The sequence below is a fragment of the Falco cherrug genome, chromosome 4, assembly GCF_023634085.1.
Source record: "Falco cherrug isolate bFalChe1 chromosome 4, bFalChe1.pri, whole genome shotgun sequence".
In the NCBI taxonomy this organism is placed as follows: Eukaryota; Metazoa; Chordata; class Aves; order Falconiformes; family Falconidae; genus Falco; species Falco cherrug.
Genome location: NC_073700.1, coordinates 62,487,609 through 62,506,348, shown reverse-complemented (window position 1 = coordinate 62,506,348; position 18,740 = coordinate 62,487,609). Strand labels below are relative to the sequence as shown.

General features: G+C 40.6%; 1 protein-coding gene across 1 annotated transcript; it reads right to left on the bottom strand.

Annotated features, from left to right (window-relative positions):
- Nucleotides 1–1,153: 1,153 nt before the first annotated feature.
- Nucleotides 1,154–12,445, bottom strand: GTPBP4 (GTP binding protein 4). Its single transcript, XM_055708566.1, has 17 exons — nucleotides 12,300–12,445; nucleotides 11,368–11,538; nucleotides 9,978–10,081; nucleotides 9,767–9,903; nucleotides 9,094–9,194; nucleotides 8,578–8,670; nucleotides 7,885–8,076; nucleotides 7,734–7,799; nucleotides 6,812–6,901; nucleotides 6,262–6,372; nucleotides 5,933–6,010; nucleotides 5,773–5,824; nucleotides 5,097–5,197; nucleotides 3,997–4,194; nucleotides 3,063–3,128; nucleotides 1,849–1,983; nucleotides 1,154–1,351 (listed from the first exon to the last, which is right to left on the bottom strand). Exons 1-17 carry the CDS (start codon nucleotides 12,345–12,347, stop codon nucleotides 1,199–1,201), a joined length of 1,896 nt encoding a protein of 631 aa, XP_055564541.1. The 5' UTR covers nucleotides 12,348–12,445; the 3' UTR covers nucleotides 1,154–1,198.
- Between the last annotated feature and the right edge of the window lie 6,295 nt (nucleotides 12,446–18,740).

Here is an 18,740-nt window from a genome sequence, read left to right as displayed (position 1 = left end):
TTAAAGTTTTTGTTGACATTGGACTACTTTGCAGCATTACAGTATGTTTTTAATACTGAATTTGTTACGTGAAGTAGATGAGGGAAAGCGTACGCATGTACACCCTGTGCTCCAGTATGCTAAAGGTGACATCTGAACATTTTCCTTCCAACCCTCCACAGCAGGGTCCTTGGAAACAGATGATCTTTAAGGTCCCTTCCAACCCAAACCATTCTATGATCCTTACCCTGTTGTATTTAAAAAGCAATAATAATTTAAGGATTCTTCCCTGTTACCTGGTTGATTGGTTGTTTTTTAATATGCATATTTCATTGGATACCCATTTAATCTTTAAAACTGTACATTTTAAGTGTGTTGTTCAGGCAACACATTTATAATGCACAATTTTATGAAACCCTAGATAATTCCTACCTTGTTCTTGACCAACTAGGGACAAAAATGGAATATTTCACATTTGACAATGTACTTTGCCTTGAACAGATGCAGAATTCTTGTCTATCAGCTTCTGAAGAGCAAAGGCTTCCTAAGCAGAAGATGATGACAGTAGCATAACTGACATGCACTCAGGACAAAATTTCAGTCTGATTGTCATTTTCTACATACCTGAAATATTTACATTGATCTGAAATATTAAAAGTTGTAACTTGTAACCTTCCCAGCCCATGCTGGTTTAGGTTTTAACAGATGGCAGGTCAGTGCTAAAGCTGGCAATTACTCCTTGAGCTTCAGTCACCGTTCAGCTCTGTGAACTGGCAGCGTTTCTCCTGTCTTTCAGAACAGGGTCAGTGCAGGAATGTGGACTTCATGCAGTACTTTTCTGTCTCCCATTACCCCCCCCACCAGTTTCAGCCCCTACCTGTGACATACACTCATCGCTGACTACCCATCAAAGAATTAACTTGCACACAGAAAACCAAACCTCCCTGATGTGTTACTTTATGAAGCTGTGCATTTTTAATTCTGAGGGTAGCTTCATGAACAAATATTTCACATTTCTAGATTTAACCTCATTTTAAATCTAGTTTTACGTAGAACTTTGAATGCTTTACTGCTACGTGAAAGTCAGGAGTAAGAAAATGGAATGATCAACCACTAACACAAACCACATACTTTTAAAACACTGTATTACCAAAAAGGAAAACAGGACTAGAAATTAGTTTTAATAAACTGAGATTTTAGTTTTATTTCTGAAGACGGCTTATCTTCTCTGTGTTTTACCAGATTTTCTTTTTCCAGCCAGCAGATGTTTTGGCTTCAAGTCATATATGTGTCTGTCTGCCTCTCCTTTCCTTCCCAGGCGATTCATTTTCTTTTGAGCTTTCTTTGCCATAATCTTGACCTTCTTCACCATCTATTTAAAAACAAACAAACAAACAAACTCAGGTAGCTAGCTTTACCTTATAAAAACCCACTAAGCTAGGTGATTTTAACAAGGACATTAACTAACACCAAACATAGACAGCCATCTGCAACTCCAGAACAGCATCACTGCAAGTGACACCAATCCTTTTCCAGTACATTAACAAACAATATGGTCGCGCTGTCCCTGGAATTCCTAACCTACTAAGAGAGGAACTCCACAGTTTGTACAACTCCTCCTTCATACTTGCATTTACAGATAAAAAATTGACATGTACTTCCTTGGTCAGCATCATTACATCGTATTTGTAAGAATGAACTAGGCATTTCTGCAGTATAGAGAGTCCAAATGAACAGAAGATGAAATTGCAAAGAGAAGAAAGGTGAGCTCTGGACAAACACAACCAGCCTAGCATGAAGTTTCCCAGAAGCTGGTTTAAGTACAATCATGCTGTCTTCTACTATAAAGGTAAATAACTTTTAACAAACCTTTTCATCACGAAGGCCAGAAACATCCCGTGGTGTGCGAGAGGAGCTGCGACTGCGTGCTGTGGATTTAGGGGTTTCGGACTCATCACGCTTACGTTTCCTTGTAACACTACGGGACCTTCTGACATAATGTGCCTGAAATTCAAAATACCACTTTAATCATTATAACAAGAAACAATCGCTCAACTATGCTCCATTTCTAACTAGACTAATATGAAAAAACAGGAAGTGGACTACTGAGATACATTATATTGCTTATTCCATAGTAACAAAGACCTTATCAACTCTTGGTCACTGCCTTTCTGTCCTACAGTAATATTCAAATGTTGCTGACTATTAGCACATTATTTTCATTATCAATATTATTACTAACTCCAGTTTTCTGGTATTTTTTCTGAGTAGATTCATAAGTAACGGATAAAAAGACACAGACAAATTAATGGATAGCAATACTGATGCAATTTTGCAACAGCACAAGAGCAATGAAGAAACACCCTGCTTAGTGCCCTGTTTACAGGACACAGCCCTAAAGAATTTCAGACATGAAGGCTTATCATCCTACAGCATATGTATTAAATTCCTTCTCACTGTGTCAGCTCTGAGAAGAATAAATGCTTGTTTCAGATGTGTAGTGTTGACATTCCTTGTTTCCTAACTCCTTGTTTAGTTAAAAGAATTTGAGGTCTTAAGATCCAGATAGCCATAGTACTGCTGAACCTGCTGTACAAAATTGATTTTGTTTTAATTTCTTGTAAAATGAAATGTCTCCTGAAGGCAAATCTGTTTGAAGTCCTTTAGCTGCCTTACATCTAAAGATGCCAGTTGCCCTCAAAAACTTCAATTAAAACTCTACAGAATTAAAAAACTGTAGAAAGGTAAGCCTGATGAAGCAGACTTTGAAATTAAGTACGTTTAGCCAAACCTCATTCTTGATTCCTATGCAAAATCCAAGAGTTCTAATAGAAAGCAGTGCATATATATGTGATCCTTGATAAATGTTAGTTTATTTTTCTGCCTACCCAACATGTTTTGATTACATCACTCAGAAATTCCAGTATCAACTGGCTCATCTGGGTTCCCTACTTTCTCCCTAATAGATTCTACCTCTCTCTTGTGCCAACTGTAATACGCATTTTTAATGTGTTCAAAGAAATTTAGCATATAATTAAATTGATCTTTTAGATAAACATTGTGTTTAATTAGCAAAAACTTACATCATCTTTATTAGTCATATCAAGCCCAAGATCAGTCATTTCTTTCTCTAGCACCTTCCTCTGGACCTGTAAAAAGATAGTTAAGAAAACACATTTCTTTCCAAAAAGTATGGTTCCATCTTATCTTTTGTCTTAATATACCACCAAAAGCCCATTATATTCACTACATATTTATTCCTTTGGTATATCCCACAAGCAGATAAAGAAAGTCATAACTTCCCATTTCATTTATTGCAACTTAATTCTCTTCACCCATTAATACTTCTTCACAGGACTGCAATGTGCCAGCATTTCCTAAAGATCTTTCAAATAGTTTGCCTTTTTTGGGGGAAGGTGACAGGTATTTCAGTCAGAAATGTTTCCTTCTCTCCCAAAAGGCACACGCTCTGGGGAAGGTAAGAAATACCGGGTGCAAAATCAGCTAGATTCATTTTCTCAAAATGTCTAGTTACCAGTTTATTACTTTGCAATCGTCCTGGACTGGTCACAAAAGATCCTGTGAACACACCACCTTTTCCAGTACAGGGAGGGGCCCTTAACAAATTTTTCATGATTGTGCTTTTAAGAAATTAAATAAATCTCCTAATTATTTGAATTTAAAATAATCGAACAACTGTAGTAACAATATACAATGCAACAACACAATTAAAAGAGCTGAATCTTATTCTTCAAAAATTTTTCTGAAATACATACGGAATTTAACAACAGATGTGCTGTGTGACAGAAAACAAAAATGGCTACTCTCACTCATTTAGTTTGGCCTCCACAACTAAGTAGTGACCAGAACTCCTAGGAGGACAGAAGGAAGCATGTAGCAAGTGAGAGCATGAAACATGAGAAAAAGTGATCAGTTCCACTACCCAGTACTGTCACATGTTTTCATAAAGTTATTACACATCAGCAAGACTTTGGTAGCAGTATGTTCTATACTTGCCTTTTTAGCTGTTCTAGGCATCCTTGGACCTCGAGTATCTTTTTCCTTTGACTGCAGGATTTTCAGTTTCTTCTTTTCCCGGATCTGTTGCGCCAACCGTCTGATTTCCATCATTTCCTCATCTTCGCTTTCTGGTTCACTGTCGTATTCTCCAGCAGCTTCTCTCAGCTCTTCCTCTTTCTCCAGTTCTTCCAGTTTCTTAGATTTTGAAGAGATGAAATGAAAATCAAGATGCTCGTCAAATCCTTGACTTACAATCCTCAACATTACATTTCTGTATGGCCCAGGGCCATGACAGTATACAGGCCCTTCAAAGAAGGAACGACATTACTTGATAATGACCCCTTCAGCCACACTTAACACAGCTGGTGATACAGATTACTGTGAACTTACGGGGCACGATACTATGCCGACTTAACTTGATCACATCACTTTATAGTTTGGCTGTATTTTTGTGACTGCCCCGACACTGTCTACTGTGTGAATGCAGATGTACTGTGCTGTGAACTGTGCTAGCTGTGTCATTTCTGGAAACACACGCTGAATAAAAACCTCTTTCTACACTCAGCATGAGTCTGGAACACCAGCAATTCAGATGAACCCAAGCGTGTAACCGTCAGGCTCCACATTCTGCACAAACTACTACTCCTTAACAAACAGCAAGAAAGATGGACAGTGCTCGTTATTAAATAAAACTGTTATAAACTGAGAATTCAGTCAATTTGCTTTAACATTATACTCCAGTAGACATAAATTTGATGGGTGAATTTCGTATTAGTAATAATACATAAACTTTGCTAGCTACATTCCTTCTGGCTGTAGTCAAAGAATGAGGAAATACAACTTCTGCAAATCTCCTATTTTAGGATGGAAAAGATAAGATCACCGTCATTCAGACAAGGTAAAGCAGTTTTTCCGTTCTTCTGAAATTCTGTCCTTGATCATTCAGAAAACAGTATCTTCTCCCATGCAAGTGCAGATAATGTAAAAGAACTTGTTCTCACAACATATTGTTTTTTAATCTACAAATAAGGTAATTTACACTAAAATAAAGGAATGAAGAGTCAAGAAAAGTGTAAAAACAATAATGGAAAACTCACTCTCATTATATCCGGATCAATGTAGTCAAGGATATTATGACCTTCCCATATCTCTGGTATCTTATCGTATTTCTCAGATGAATTCATTAGGTCCCAATATTCTTAAAAACATAACAAAATGTAATAAAGAGTCAAAAAATCATTTCAAAGAATGTTCAATGACATAAAACACTACTCAGATCACAGTTAAAAAAAGTGCCATATCCCTAAGTGGCAAGAATTTGGTAGCATTTCTGACAATTACAAATATTTCTGGGCACCTTCCTACCACCAAATGCTGTTCGATGACACGATTCACAGCCAAGCCGTAATATGCAACAGATATCCAGCTGAAACAGAATACATGCAGCCTCTCTCATACTGATACTTTCTTAACACAGAGAGCATCAAGAATTAATGAGGTAGTGCAATATAAAATGGATGGGAAAAAAACACTCATCAGACCAGTCATTATACATCTGTGACTCTAAAATGGGAAACAACTGAGTGACATTACAAAACAAAGAACAGTCACTGAAGATCACCAGTTTCGGAACAGAAGTAAAAGACACTATGCAATAAAAGGGTGCCATTGGTACACAGTTGAAAGGTGTCAGGTTTAGGTATTCTCCCTTAAGACTGAAATAGCCAAACTTTACTACTTAATAATACTACTATTCTTATATCACACACTTACTCTGAAGATCCAAAATATAATCATCTCCCAGTTCAAGTTCAAGATCTCTCTCCTGCAAAGACACACATGGCTTTATATACCATCTAATTTAAAATCTATGGGCTCATATAGCAAATGTAAAATCCATCTGCTTATTTCCTAATTAAGAGATGCCACCTACCAATTTTCTCTTGGGTGTGTCTACTTCCATGCGCTTCTTGCGTGCTACTGCTCCCTCAGGTATAAAAGGCAGCCGCTCCTGAAATTAATGCAATGATCCACCCCAATAAAAAAGTTTGAATCAATTTTTTGTAACACTATAAATCACTATTGCAAAGTAATGTATTGCTAAAGAATACAAATATCCCAAGCTAACTCTCCCACCAGCAAAGGCAATTATAGATATAAATTTCACCATATTATTCTGTTCACATGTCAAGATGACAGAATTCTTATCCTACTCAAGAGTACTGTGAAATACACTAGAAATGCTGTAAACATGCAGCCTACCTTGTCATCTCTCTTGGTTGGCATGGCCAAGTGTAATCTATTCAACACTTCATTCACTTTATTTCCCTTCATTTTAGTATCAACACGATGGGCCAACAGTCTGTCACAGGCCTGAAAGTGTATATGGCAACGTCAGGTAAGGAATGAGGCCTTTCTGATACAACAAATGATATAGCAGGCTTTCAATCCCAAATACCTCGCTTCACATTTCATCTTCTGTGTTATCTCACTAGCTCTCAAGAAAGTACTGAATTATTTTAATATAAAAAGTGTCATGGAAGATGCATGTTTTTGTTTTTTTTAACAATGAGCTGACAGTAAAAGAAAGCAACAGGACTCAGAAAAAAATGACCTATTTTTCTTAAAATTATGACTTGTATTAGACACAATTTTCCATTTGCACCTAAGTCCATTGGGGCTTAACAGGCTATAAAGGGTAAAATGCTTAAAGTTTAACTATAATGCAAGTTTAACTGAGATTAAATTCATACAAATAAGGCAAAATGTTAGTTCTTCATTTGGAATTTAACAGAGAGAAAAAGACACCTACCTCTGTTTTAACTTGGATTACACCTTCTTCTGTTAGAGTACTTGTCTCTATTACAGAAAATCCTTCTGCTTCAAAAGTTTCAAATATTTTCTAAAATAGAAACATTATCCCAAAGAATGACATTCTGCCCATTTCTTAATATACCGATACATCAAGAACATAATCCCTAATCCAGTACCAATACATGCAAATTATTACCATTTTATTAGAATGTTTCTGAACAGATGACAGAAACTTCACAAATACAGTTCTGTATCTTTCTTCTTTTATGAACAAATAACTATTTTCTAAAAGGCCACCATAAATGACCCATAAGGAGATTAAAAGAAAGGGGGGAAAAAGAGTGAGAGAAACCCAAATCCTATGTGTCCCTGAATTTGTAGATACAAAAGAATTAGCCCCATATATACACAATGTGTTATCCAGTGGGACCTTCTATTGCAACTGTTCGGCAACACCTCTCAATCTAGTGCTCACTCTCCCTGAACTCTTACTGAAATTAATGAGCAAGGCTATTCAGCTTTACTTCCAACTACAGCAGTAATAGGAAGTTCTTACAGCATCAGAGATTTCTGAAACCATTAGCGACTTGCTTTGTATTTGGCGTTTATGACATTCGCATGTGTATCTAAGAGAATAGCTAGAACGCATGGAGCTCTGCCTCAGGATTGATGATGAGCTAACTGAAAGCTTATGGGTAAGGATTAAAGAGTGGATCAATATGCAAGGACATGCATTAAACAGTACTCAAGAAAGACACAGGTCAAGATCTGGAAAGCTACTTTTCCATTACATTACTAAACAGCCAGATAAAGAAATGATCATGTAGAAGTTTTTGCCTGATACAAATGACAGCTGTCCACGAGACATGTGCATGATATTTTTGTGAATGTCAGCAGAGAGATGAGAGTAGTAGTCTAACCTGACTCTCTTCAGGAAGTTCTGCAATCCTCTTCACATCACATTTGTTTGCAACAATTATAAGTGGCTAACAAGAAGAAAAAAAATAATTATAATTCAATGCATAATGTTATAAAAACCTGGAGCTTACTAATAATGTAAACCAAACCTACCTTGTTAGCAAACAATGGCTTAATATTTCTGAAGAGGTCTACTTGCTCCTGCAGGCTATGCCCACACTGCTCAGACACATCCATCATGTAAAGCACAGCTGCACGAAGATGTGCAAGCGCAGTTATAGCCTGCATCTCAATGGTGTTCCTATCCTCCAAAGGATGATCCAAAATACCAGGAGTATCTACTACCTAAAATTAACATAATTAAGTCAGGCATTATTACCAAATAATCAAAACACTCTTTTAGAATATGTGCCTGATTTCTCATCAATATTGTCTTTTTTGAGACAGCAATATTTTTTCCTTTCAGTCATAAATAAGACTGTAAACTCAGCCAAACTGAGTGTGAAAATGAAGTAACAGAAGAATGAGGTTTCAGAATAAATAACACTCCAAGTATTGAACAAGTAGGGAAAGCCCTGGCCCAGAATTTGACAGTGATAAAAAGTAGAGCTGGCTTGAGTGAGTAATTCCATTTCCATTCTTCCCTCAAACTGAAAACACACCGATACATTTTTAGAACAGATTCTGACTACTGCCCTTATTTGGCACACTGCACCTTGCACAGCATGTCTCAGACACAAGCATGTCTCATCAAGACACAAAAATATAGCTCATATTGCTAAACGGCAAATCATCTTATACCCAGCTGATTCTTTAGAGAAAATGCAAAATAGTAACAGTTCTTACCTGCCAACGCAGATATTTATAATCCATGTGTCCCACAAAGAGAGATTTTGTGGTAAAGGCATAAGGCTGCACTTCTACATCTGCTCTTGTAACCTTAAAACAAAATTAATTCACACACACGTACTGAAAATTTCCTGAAGTTGCAAGCAGCATATCACAATTATAATATACTTCGTTTGCTACAAAAAAAGTTAAAAAATAATTATTCTTGCTTCTCTGCCAGCATTTCTCTATCAGAAAATATATTACTGGGATACATGCTATTTTGGAAAAGATAATTTTTAAGCATGAAACCTATCACAATTTTCCATTTATCCCTCCAGGAATTTCATTCAACCTCTACTCGCACATTTGAATTTGCTACCAAATTTGCTCACATAAGACAGTGCCATCATGGTATCAGATTGTTTAAATGTTACCTTATTTCAGTTAAATATGGTATGGTATACCATATAACCCATTCAGTTAAATAAAAATGGTATCTCAGTATTATTTCCAAAAAAAAGATTCACATACCTTATTTATAAAGCTTGATTTTCCAACATTTGGGTAGCCACACAACAGAAGAGTTCGTGTATTGGGATCAATGGTTGGCAAACGAGACAAATGTTGGCGCACTGAAATTTTAAAAAGATTTTTCAAACATTTGAGGTAAGTTTTACTGAAATGGAATAAAAATTCATATGCTGAATTGTTTATATACAAATTAATAACTTCTCTGACATTCCAATTTGATTAATCATTTATGAAAACATTTAACAGTTTGCAAATTCCACAAGTATCTATACAACAAAAAAGGGAACTTAATAAATATTTAAAAACTAAAGACCACTGTCTTTTAGCTAGAATGACCTCACCAAATCAGGCAACATAACCTGTAGGAATAGTAAGCCTGAAGTAAGTAGTAATGTTTGGCACTATTTTTCAAATATATGTTAGTGAAAATCAGGAGAAATAAAAGCATGGCTGTGACATAAGCAAAAAAGCGTGTTTTATAACTGTTAGTAACACCACAAAATTTAAAGAATTTTCAAAGAAAACAAGGTTCTAAGTACTTGGGGATTTTGGAAGTATTTGTTTCCTGTGTCTATATTCTGTGTTAAACACATTCTTCTAACTGTTATTAAGTGTAAGAATAAATTTTACATCCAATTCACATGCCTTATTTTAGCCTATCTATAACACAAACCTTGCTCCAAATACTCCAAGCTTTGTTTCTGCCTTTTGATAATTGTGCACATTCGCCCCAGAGCAGCACGTTTCAGCTGCTTGCAGCGGTAAAGAGAATCACCGTATTTCATGAGTCGCACGTAGTCTTTAGCAACACTGTGGAGACAAGTAAGAATTTAGCCAACAACCAACCAGGCAGGTACAAGATCAAAGAAATCAATGTTCCTTACTTGTCAATCAAATTCTTAGCAATATTAATCTGTCCCAGAGCCAGCTTGTAGTGATCTTTGTCATAGAGAACATTCATCAAGTCTGCATAAAAAGGATGAATATCCTAAAAGGAAAGCATAAAATAAAATTAAGCCTAATATTTTCCTTCTTTAAGATGACTATTTCTTGGCAGCTATGTAAATTCTTTTTTTTTCTCCAGTACAGCAACAAAAATGACAATACAAGCCAGTTTTCATTATTATCTAAGAAAAAATAACCTGCTTGGTCATTACATGCACAAATCTTAATTGCTTTAAATTTCTTTTGCAAACACATCTTGGACTGCTTATAAATGAGTTTCCATTTGATCTGTTGCTTTGTAAAATACTTCGTATTACAACTCTGAAGGCTTTTTCTTTTTTTTAGTAAGAAACTGGAAGAAGCCTGCAGCAGTAGTTTCTAAAAGCAAATTTATGCTATACCAGAAACACAGAACAACATTAATTCTTCCCTTTTTCTGAGTGCTACATTAAATTCTGTGAAAGACTGGATAAAAAAGGTTTCTCCAGTACCCAAATAAATTCTTCAGCTTTCCAAGGAAGCAGCATCTTTCATTCAAATCTTCTAAACAAAATATTTCAGCTACTTATGTTATTTATTTGCAGAAATTTCATCATGCGATGTTAAACACAACACAGAAGATATTGTGGGAATTCTGCAGTAATACTCACTGGATATGAGAATATCAGGAAAAAATATGGTTGTGGGTCAACAATTTAAGCATGAGCAGAACACTGCCTATTAAAAAGCCCCACTGAACACATGGATCCAGTTGCAGCTGTTGGCAAGTCAAGACTATGTGCATCTTGTTAGAGTGTGTTTCCAACACTATCCTTTACGGGACCAAGAACAATGTTCATATTGTCAAAGTAACTTCTGAAAAACTGATGATAGGAAGCAATGTGACCTATGCGGACATTTGTTACTTCTTGCAAATATTTTCTAGGGAAGACTAACCGTAAACACAATTTACATACGCGTATGCCAAGAAGAAATATGCAGAAATAACATACTTAAAAAAATGCATGCATTCTCTTCATTCAGCAGCAACTTCTGGCAAACCTATCTGATCAGCTAAAACCTTGTAAAACCCATCCTTCAATGACCATTTATGGGCACAATTTAAGTCTTCCTTTCTTAGGAGGAACATACTATTTTTGCAGAACAAGTTTATCTAAAATTATTCCCCAGTAAAATCTACCAGGAATCAGTCAAAATAATCTATATGGTGCATCAGCAAGATGTTACCCAGGCTAAAATAAACTCGAATAAAACCGATAAACTGCTAAAGAAGTATTCCTGATGCCATGAAAGCAACGCTCCTTTATGATTAAACAAGAAAGCACTTACATCTAATTTGGGGAAATCTGTTAAGATTTGAGTGAGTCGATCGTGGTAGTTTTGTTGAGTATATTTGACTTTTCGCATGTAAAAATGTCGAATCCGATGGATTTGATAATGTTTATGAATGACAGTTGGGGTTTTCCGCTGAGTCTTTGACAATGTCAAATCTATGAAGTCCTGCAATCAAGGAAACACTATTAATTACAGGAATCGTCAAGTTCTTATAAAGCCATACATTTTGTTTTGGTGGAGGAGTACACAGACCAGTTAAGCACATGCCCTCCATATGTGGTTTGCAACATGTTTTAGGGCAGGCAGTAACAGGCATTCTGCACATTCCCCCTCTGGGTTTCACTCCATTGAGGGGTGCTCCCCCGCCCACAAGCTGCCACAGTAGCAGCTCGGGAAGCCACCCCAGCTCCCCCGGAGCCCGAACCCGGGGGGTCGGCGGGCCAATCCCCTGCCCCCCCCAGCGCAGCACAGCAGGCCCGAGCCCCCCGCGCCGTTCCGCGCACCAGACCTGTCACTAAAGCGCCTCCATTAGACTAGGAGAGAACTTTTATCTTGAATGCGCGCAGCGGTGGGGCTAAGCATGGCACGGGTTTGAGAAACGGGGGATTTCTGCGGGGGCCACCCCTGCGCGGCTGAGGACGCACAAGGCCGCAGTGCTCCTCTCTGACAAGACCACCGCTCCCGCTCCCCCCTCCCCCTCCATGGTACCGGCCGCGAGGCCCAGGCGCACTACCGCAGGGCGAGTCCACGGCCTTGCGGGGGGGGGGGGGGGGGGAGGAGAGGCCCGCGGCCACGCCGGCAGCGCCGTGAGGGGGTGGGCAGCGCTGTCCTCACACGCGGCACCAGCCGCCGCACGGCGCCGGGCTGAGGGGCCACCTCGCGCTGTGGGGCGCTGGGGGACGGGGAAGGGGCAGCGACGGCCGTACCTTGGCGGACGGCACCACCGTGATCTTCTTGAAGTTGTAGAGCGCCATGGCGGCCGCCCGAGCCCCGCCGCACGCCGCCGGAAGAGGAAACGCCGCGGTTCCGCTCGCGAGAGGACGCCGCTTCCGGCCCGGGGAGGCGCCGGGGCAGGGCCCGGGGCAGGGCGGCCGGGGCCGAGGGGCTGGCGGGGCGTTGCGGCTCTCCTGCGGGCTCCAGGGCTGGGGCGACCCAGCCCCGCTCCGCCTGGGGCCCTCCCGGCCCGCCTGAGCTCGGGGCGCTGCGCGGCCTGCGGCGGGGCCGCTGGGGGCTGCGGGGAGCTGGGAGCTGCGGGGCTCCGCAGGGCCCTGCGGGGGGGGGAGCAGCACGCTGGATTAAGTTGGGGTCTTGCCAGAGAAAGACCTGAGCGTGAGCGGGGATTCAAACAACGACCTGTTGGTGTGATTTAGAGCAGCGTTGTTCTGTGCCCTGTAGGACCATGACGGCGAAATACATCCTCACCCTGTTGGCTTATGTGATTACAGGCTGGTTTCCGTTAGCACTAAGGAGAGTAAGGATGGGGGAAGGGACCCCAATAACCCTACTAGTGCCACATGGCCACATGACCCGTCTCCTCCCCAGGCTGTCACAGCAAGCAGGCAGCTCTGTGGCCCAGAAGTGCCACCCGCTAAATGGGTCAACAGGAGCAGCTGCCTGGGTCGCCCTGCGGATTGCAGGGCTGTGGGACGCCTTAGGGATGCTGGGTAGAGCGTTCTGGGATTGTACAAAACTATGTAGTGGTTAGGGAACAGACCAAAGCTAGAAAAGGGGAGGGATTAAGGTCGTTAAGGGAGGAAAAAGTATGGGAAACTGGAGAGAAAAGGTGGTAAGAGAGGCCAGTAGCACGTCAACAGGCTGCAGGAGCGGTTCTGGAAATCAGGACCATGGGTGGCAATCGGGTAGCTGAGGGGAATGTGCTCGAGCTTGTAGGTCGCGAACCCTGGGAGGACAAGGAGTGTGAATAGATAACAATTAACAGGATGAACCATGCCGAGATGGCGACAAGGAGAGGTAACACCTTGCAGTTAGCTAATTGATGACTGTAAACACTTTACTTAAAGTGTCCTTTGTTTGTAGTTAACCACCAATCAGGGATTGCCTAGTATGTAATGCTTAGCTTAAAGACCCAATCTGTTTAAAGCGTGAAGCTTCTGAAAACATATATAAACTCGTGATTGTGTACAATAAATCGACATTTGCTTGCATCAAGCAGTGTCCCATCTCTCCATCGTGGCAACAGGCTGAGCAGTGCATGTGACTGACCGTGGCCTGCACACCAGGTCACCGTGGTCTGTCCTGCCTTATTTAACTCCACTTCTAACCATTTTCCTGGTTGACGGAGCTGTCTATTCTGCATCTGTGCATAAGGAGCCAAGTGCCTGCTAGAGGAAAATGGGCAAAGATTCACAGCAGCCATGTGTCTGGGGTGTCAGGGACCAGAGGGATGCACCATACTGTATGTCAGTGTATGTATATATGCATACGTACGTGTGTGTGCACGTATGCAACTGGGAGACCAGGGGCACCAGGGGCCAGCTACTGGACAGTCTCAGCATCAAGGGTCTGTGTGGCTGGCCATGTGCACAAGCATAACCATACTGTGTGCGTGTGTTCCCACTGGGGATATGCACTCTTCTTCCTGCCAGCTGGGCCTGGACCATGGAGCTGCAGCAGCCTCACCTCTGCCAGGCTACTGGATTCCTAACCCCAAACACACTTATTTCCCTTTTTCTTTCTTCCCCCGCCCCCCACCCCTTTACGTTTTTTCATAGTAACTTTCAGGGACTTGTCTCATACTAAATTGTAAAACCTTTCAGATAAAGGCAAAGCCTGTGTGAATTCTGGAGCAGTTTATGATCTCGACTGCACCCCATGCTCTGTTCTTTTTCCTGTATCTCCAGGAAACATGGGATCCAAACAAGAGACCTAAGACATAAATATCTGTAGGATACCAAGTGTAGGGATGTACTGCAGTCTGCATGTCTGTCCCCATTTTCTACTTGATGCTAATAGTAAGTGGGCACGCACTGAAACACATCACTTTTAAATAAATTACAAATTACTTGATACACTGTGGAAGGCAAGTTAGATTAAAAATTACGAATTCCCTTGGCTTCCACACTTTTTTCTTCTCTCTCCACACAAAGCATGATGACATTTTCCACTTGAGAGAATTTAGTCATGTATTACTCTGTCATTGCACATTTTTCTACAGTACTAGAAATTTAAATGTGTAACTCCTTCCATATTTCCTTTATTTCGTTGCATTCCCAATTTTGCTGAAGTGCTCCAAACAGCTGTCCAATACACTGAAAATTGGTAAGGTGTTTGAAAAGATAGAATTCATCTATCAGCAAGCCAGTAGCTAATCCTTTCTGGAAAACAATTTCATTAATGACTGTATGAGCACTATTTAATTGTAAAGATGCTGTTAGAGTCATCCCTGTTTTTACAGTCTCTTGATGGTGCTGCAGCTGCCCCATTATGAAGGGGTGTGCTGCTTCATAAACATTTTGATACGACCACTTCAGTCTGCTTTCTTGAAGTGTTCTTGAGCAGCGAGATTTGATTTCACACTTTATTTATATTGTGTTTTGCCTGCAAAAACATTGTTTTATAGAGTAGAAGGAGCTTTTCTCTAAGTCTCCACACCTCTCCAGTTTCTGGAAAGATCCCTCCAGTAGCTGGTCTGGGACACTCAGACTGCCCAGCAGCTGGGACTCAGACATCCTCATTTGTATTTATGACAAACTCCAGGCGTGTAACAATCTTCATTTCATGTTTTAAAAACACCACTCCAGTAGGCTATAACCCGTATCACTTTGAAATTAAAAAACAACACAAAATTACTCTTGTGCCTTGTATAAGAGCAACTAATGGCACCCAGCAAGACTCAGACCATGTGCTGTGCTGATTGTCCAGAGGGGTGCTCGGAAAAATGCACGAGAATGGACCTCATCCAGGGAGCCACCCAAGCATTCCTCCGTCAGAAATGCTTCTGCAGGATACATGTAGCATTTGTGTTATGCCTAGATATGGCATTGGCTTAATAGTCAGGGTTTCTCTAAAGTCTTAGCTGAAAATTCCAGAACTAGCCTCAGATCTGGGGTACCCAATCTGAATCTCATTTATGCCAGGGTTGATTGAGTTGGACGCACTTAGGAAATCGGTGCATTTCAATTAGAAAGACAAATCATTGCTGTCTAGTCCCACAAAACGCAAAGGCCTATTCATGTAAGATTCTTCTACCTGTAAGCGTATTCATTCTGTAGAACCTCATCCAAATTCAGCTAAGTCTAAATTGAGATTGTCTGCCATTTCAGCAATCTGCTATTGTAAAGCTGTTTTCACTGTCCGTCCTTATGTATATATGTGCTAAAGTTTTAAAGCTAGTCTATGAAGCAAACACTGCACACAATGAACCTCGCATAAGCGAAAAGCTCAGCCTCCAGTTTCCTTAACAGAAAATACTTTTAAGGAGGGTTTATTTGATAACCTGTTGGTCTGGCAGCAGTATACAGTTCCTCTCACCTTTTGATTTCAGCAGCTTAACTCCAACTAACAGGCCAATCAGAAAATATTTCTCAAGGCAATTTTGCTTCAGTTTGGTTTCTTGGTTTTAAGTAGCTGCTCCGTGTCAGCAGCCAAGTTGCAGAAAAATGGTCGGTCCCATTCTGGTCATCACAATGAAGAGACACGGGTCTGAACAGACCTAGCAGCTTCCCCCAGCCTCTTGCTCTATGGATGCAAAAGGTCAGGGCCTTTTGGCCAGGATGGATGCAAAAGTCAGGGCCAAGGGACACTGGTAGATGGCAGTTACAGAAACTACTGCTTCTTCTCTAGTAACTCCTCCAGACTTCATCAGAGAACATCAATCTCTGAACTGCCAATGCAGTAGTATCACATTAATTAAATACAGAAAATAAAGTTATAAATAGGCAATAGTGCTTACAAATAACTGCAGTATCTGAAATAACAAGAGCATGATTTTATTTTGAAACAGTGCCATTTCATATCAGCACACAAAAGACAGATAAGGGGAGGTTCCAAAATGGAATTATTAAGTATCAGACTCTTACTAAATTAACATTACAAAGGGCACGCATGGTGATGGATCAAAGAGCTTTGGAGAGCAACAATAACTGCTGCAGATGAGTAATGTCTTCTAATCTGCCTTGGTAACATGGCTGAGACACGCTTAGGAACGCTCTCAGGAATGCAATATATGCATGTTCATAGTTGTAGTTACCGTGTAATCCTGGGAAAACTTTCAAGTTGTTAAAGAAGGTACAATAAAGACATACTGTGATAGTCTTTCCCAGCTGCTCCTCTTTATGGTTTGTTGAGGAGGGAGACAGCTTTACCAAAATGGAGAAGGGGGAAGTGTCCTTTTGGTAGGTGATTTGCCATTGTAGCATTACAGCGAACAGCTATGGCAGGTGGAGGATTCACTCCGTGTCTGGCAGCAGCCCCTGCTGGAGCCTGGCAGAGGGGCTTGTGGAAGGAGCCCCTCACCCTCAGCATCAGGATAAGCAGGGGCACATCTGTGCTGCTAGGGTCAGGTCAGAGTCACACAGGCAGGGAAGGGCTCATGAAGAGCTGCCCTTCTGTGTCCTGTCCTCTGCAGGCATTCAACCATGAATACAGGCTGGGAGAGTCCTCCAAAAGCCTTAAAGAGCCCCAGATGGAGCTTCTGAAACATCTTGTCTCACACATCTTCCCTGAGGATCCAACAGCCAAACTGGAAGAGCAGAGACCCTCAGTAGATCACTTACTGACACTTACTACACCATACTTTCCTGAAATTAAAATGAAATCCTCAGGAACCATCTGAAGTCTGGTGATTGTTATGATCAGGAAGGAGTTGCTTTGCTAATCCCTCTGAATATGGATGCTCTCAATCTTAGGGCTGGCAGAGATTTGTCATGCTTTAAGGAACAGGTAATTTCTCTGCAAAAATAGTGCCTCCTGTCAGCCCTGCCAACCCTCTGATCCCAACGGAATGGTATCGGTGGGTTACATTTTCAAAAGAAGCTGCACCCAGCCTTCCTTTACTGGAAGATTCTCATCATGCATAGCACAATGCAGTGTGCCCTGGGCAGCTCTCCAAGACCCCTGAAGGGCACAGTAGGTTATTGCCTATTTCCTAGGTCCAAAAGAGGGGTTTTTACACTCCACTAACTCACCTTCTAGTATTGAATTATCACCCTGATTTTAAATTACTTTACATCCTAGGTTGCTGACCCATCCGTGACTCACCATAGCTCCATGGAAATTGAGTGTTGGCAGAGACCACGCTGAAACTGCTTGTGATCAGAGGCTCTTGACAGAAGGGCCCAAGGTGTGGAATCCATTGGCACTAATGATTAAACTGCACTCACAAAACGCTCATCATTTCTGCAAGCCTTCCCTGAATAGCGATGGGAGGAATCAGCCTAGGAAAATTTTCCATGTGAGAGAGAGAGGAAAAGGAGAGAAAAGGAAAGAAAATAAGAAAGAACAGTAGTGGCAGTGATGGGAGGTAGCACAGAGGAAGGCTATATTAATATTTTATTTAATTATTGTTTTATTTCTCCTTATTTAAGACTTAAAAGCCTTTAAGATCCGGAAGTGTAAATATCAGAAGGGTTGAGGATTACTGAGTGGATAGCCCTTAAAGTGCAAAAGTGGGATGTGCTTTGTATTTGCAATAGATACTCATGTTCTACTTTTTTCAAACTTTCTATGGGAATGTGTTTCCCAAACACTAGAAAGTGTTCTTAGATTTTTGCACTTGACAACATCTGCAGGTGTAATTTTTGCTGGCACATATAATTGCAGGCACATTTTATTGTACTTAGCTGTCTATTTTGTTTTGTCTTGAAAAGTGAGCCGTTTGACATCTAAATACTCCTGCAATCAGCTATCACATAAACTCTATCTACAGATGTGTTTTTGACATAAAAATGGAAATGAAGTTGACGTCCCTTCCAAAAGCAATGCCTTCATCCTCACATTGCTAGACTGAAGATAGTAGGTTTCAGGTTTTATAATAATACTAAATCTTTGTCAGCATGTAGTTAAAAGGTATTAGCAATGACATTTTAAAAATATCGCCCTGATATTGCTAAACCCTTTGAAATAGCCGAGTAGCCGCAAGTAGATAAAGCAGTACTTGATGAAGATGGCACTTGGGAAAGCTCAGCTGCTGTGTGGAGTCAGCAGGTGGTGCTTTTGAGTCACAGCATGGTCACACTGCCAAAAGCAACACCGTGCACTTCTCCTGCTAGTTTCAAAGATTTATGGCATTCTGCAGGAACTTTTGGTTGTAGCATATAGCACGGTAGTAATATTTTTGCCATCTATTCTATTTGAGCTATTGGTATCGTTACAATTTACCCTAACCACTCACTCTGCATGGACCTAAC

Coding starts and splice junctions, on each gene's coding strand:
- GTPBP4 (XM_055708566.1), bottom strand. CDS start 12,347: ATGGCGCTCTACAACTTCAAGAAGATCACGGTGGTGCCGTCCGCCAAG. Junction 8,671..9,093: donor AATCAAGCTTTATAAATAAG/GTATGTGAATCT, acceptor TTTTGTTTTAAG/GTTACAAGAGCAGATGTAGA. Junction 4,195..5,096: donor TTGATCCGGATATAATGAGA/GTGAGTTTTCCA, acceptor TCAAAATCTAAG/AAACTGGAAGAACTGGAGAA.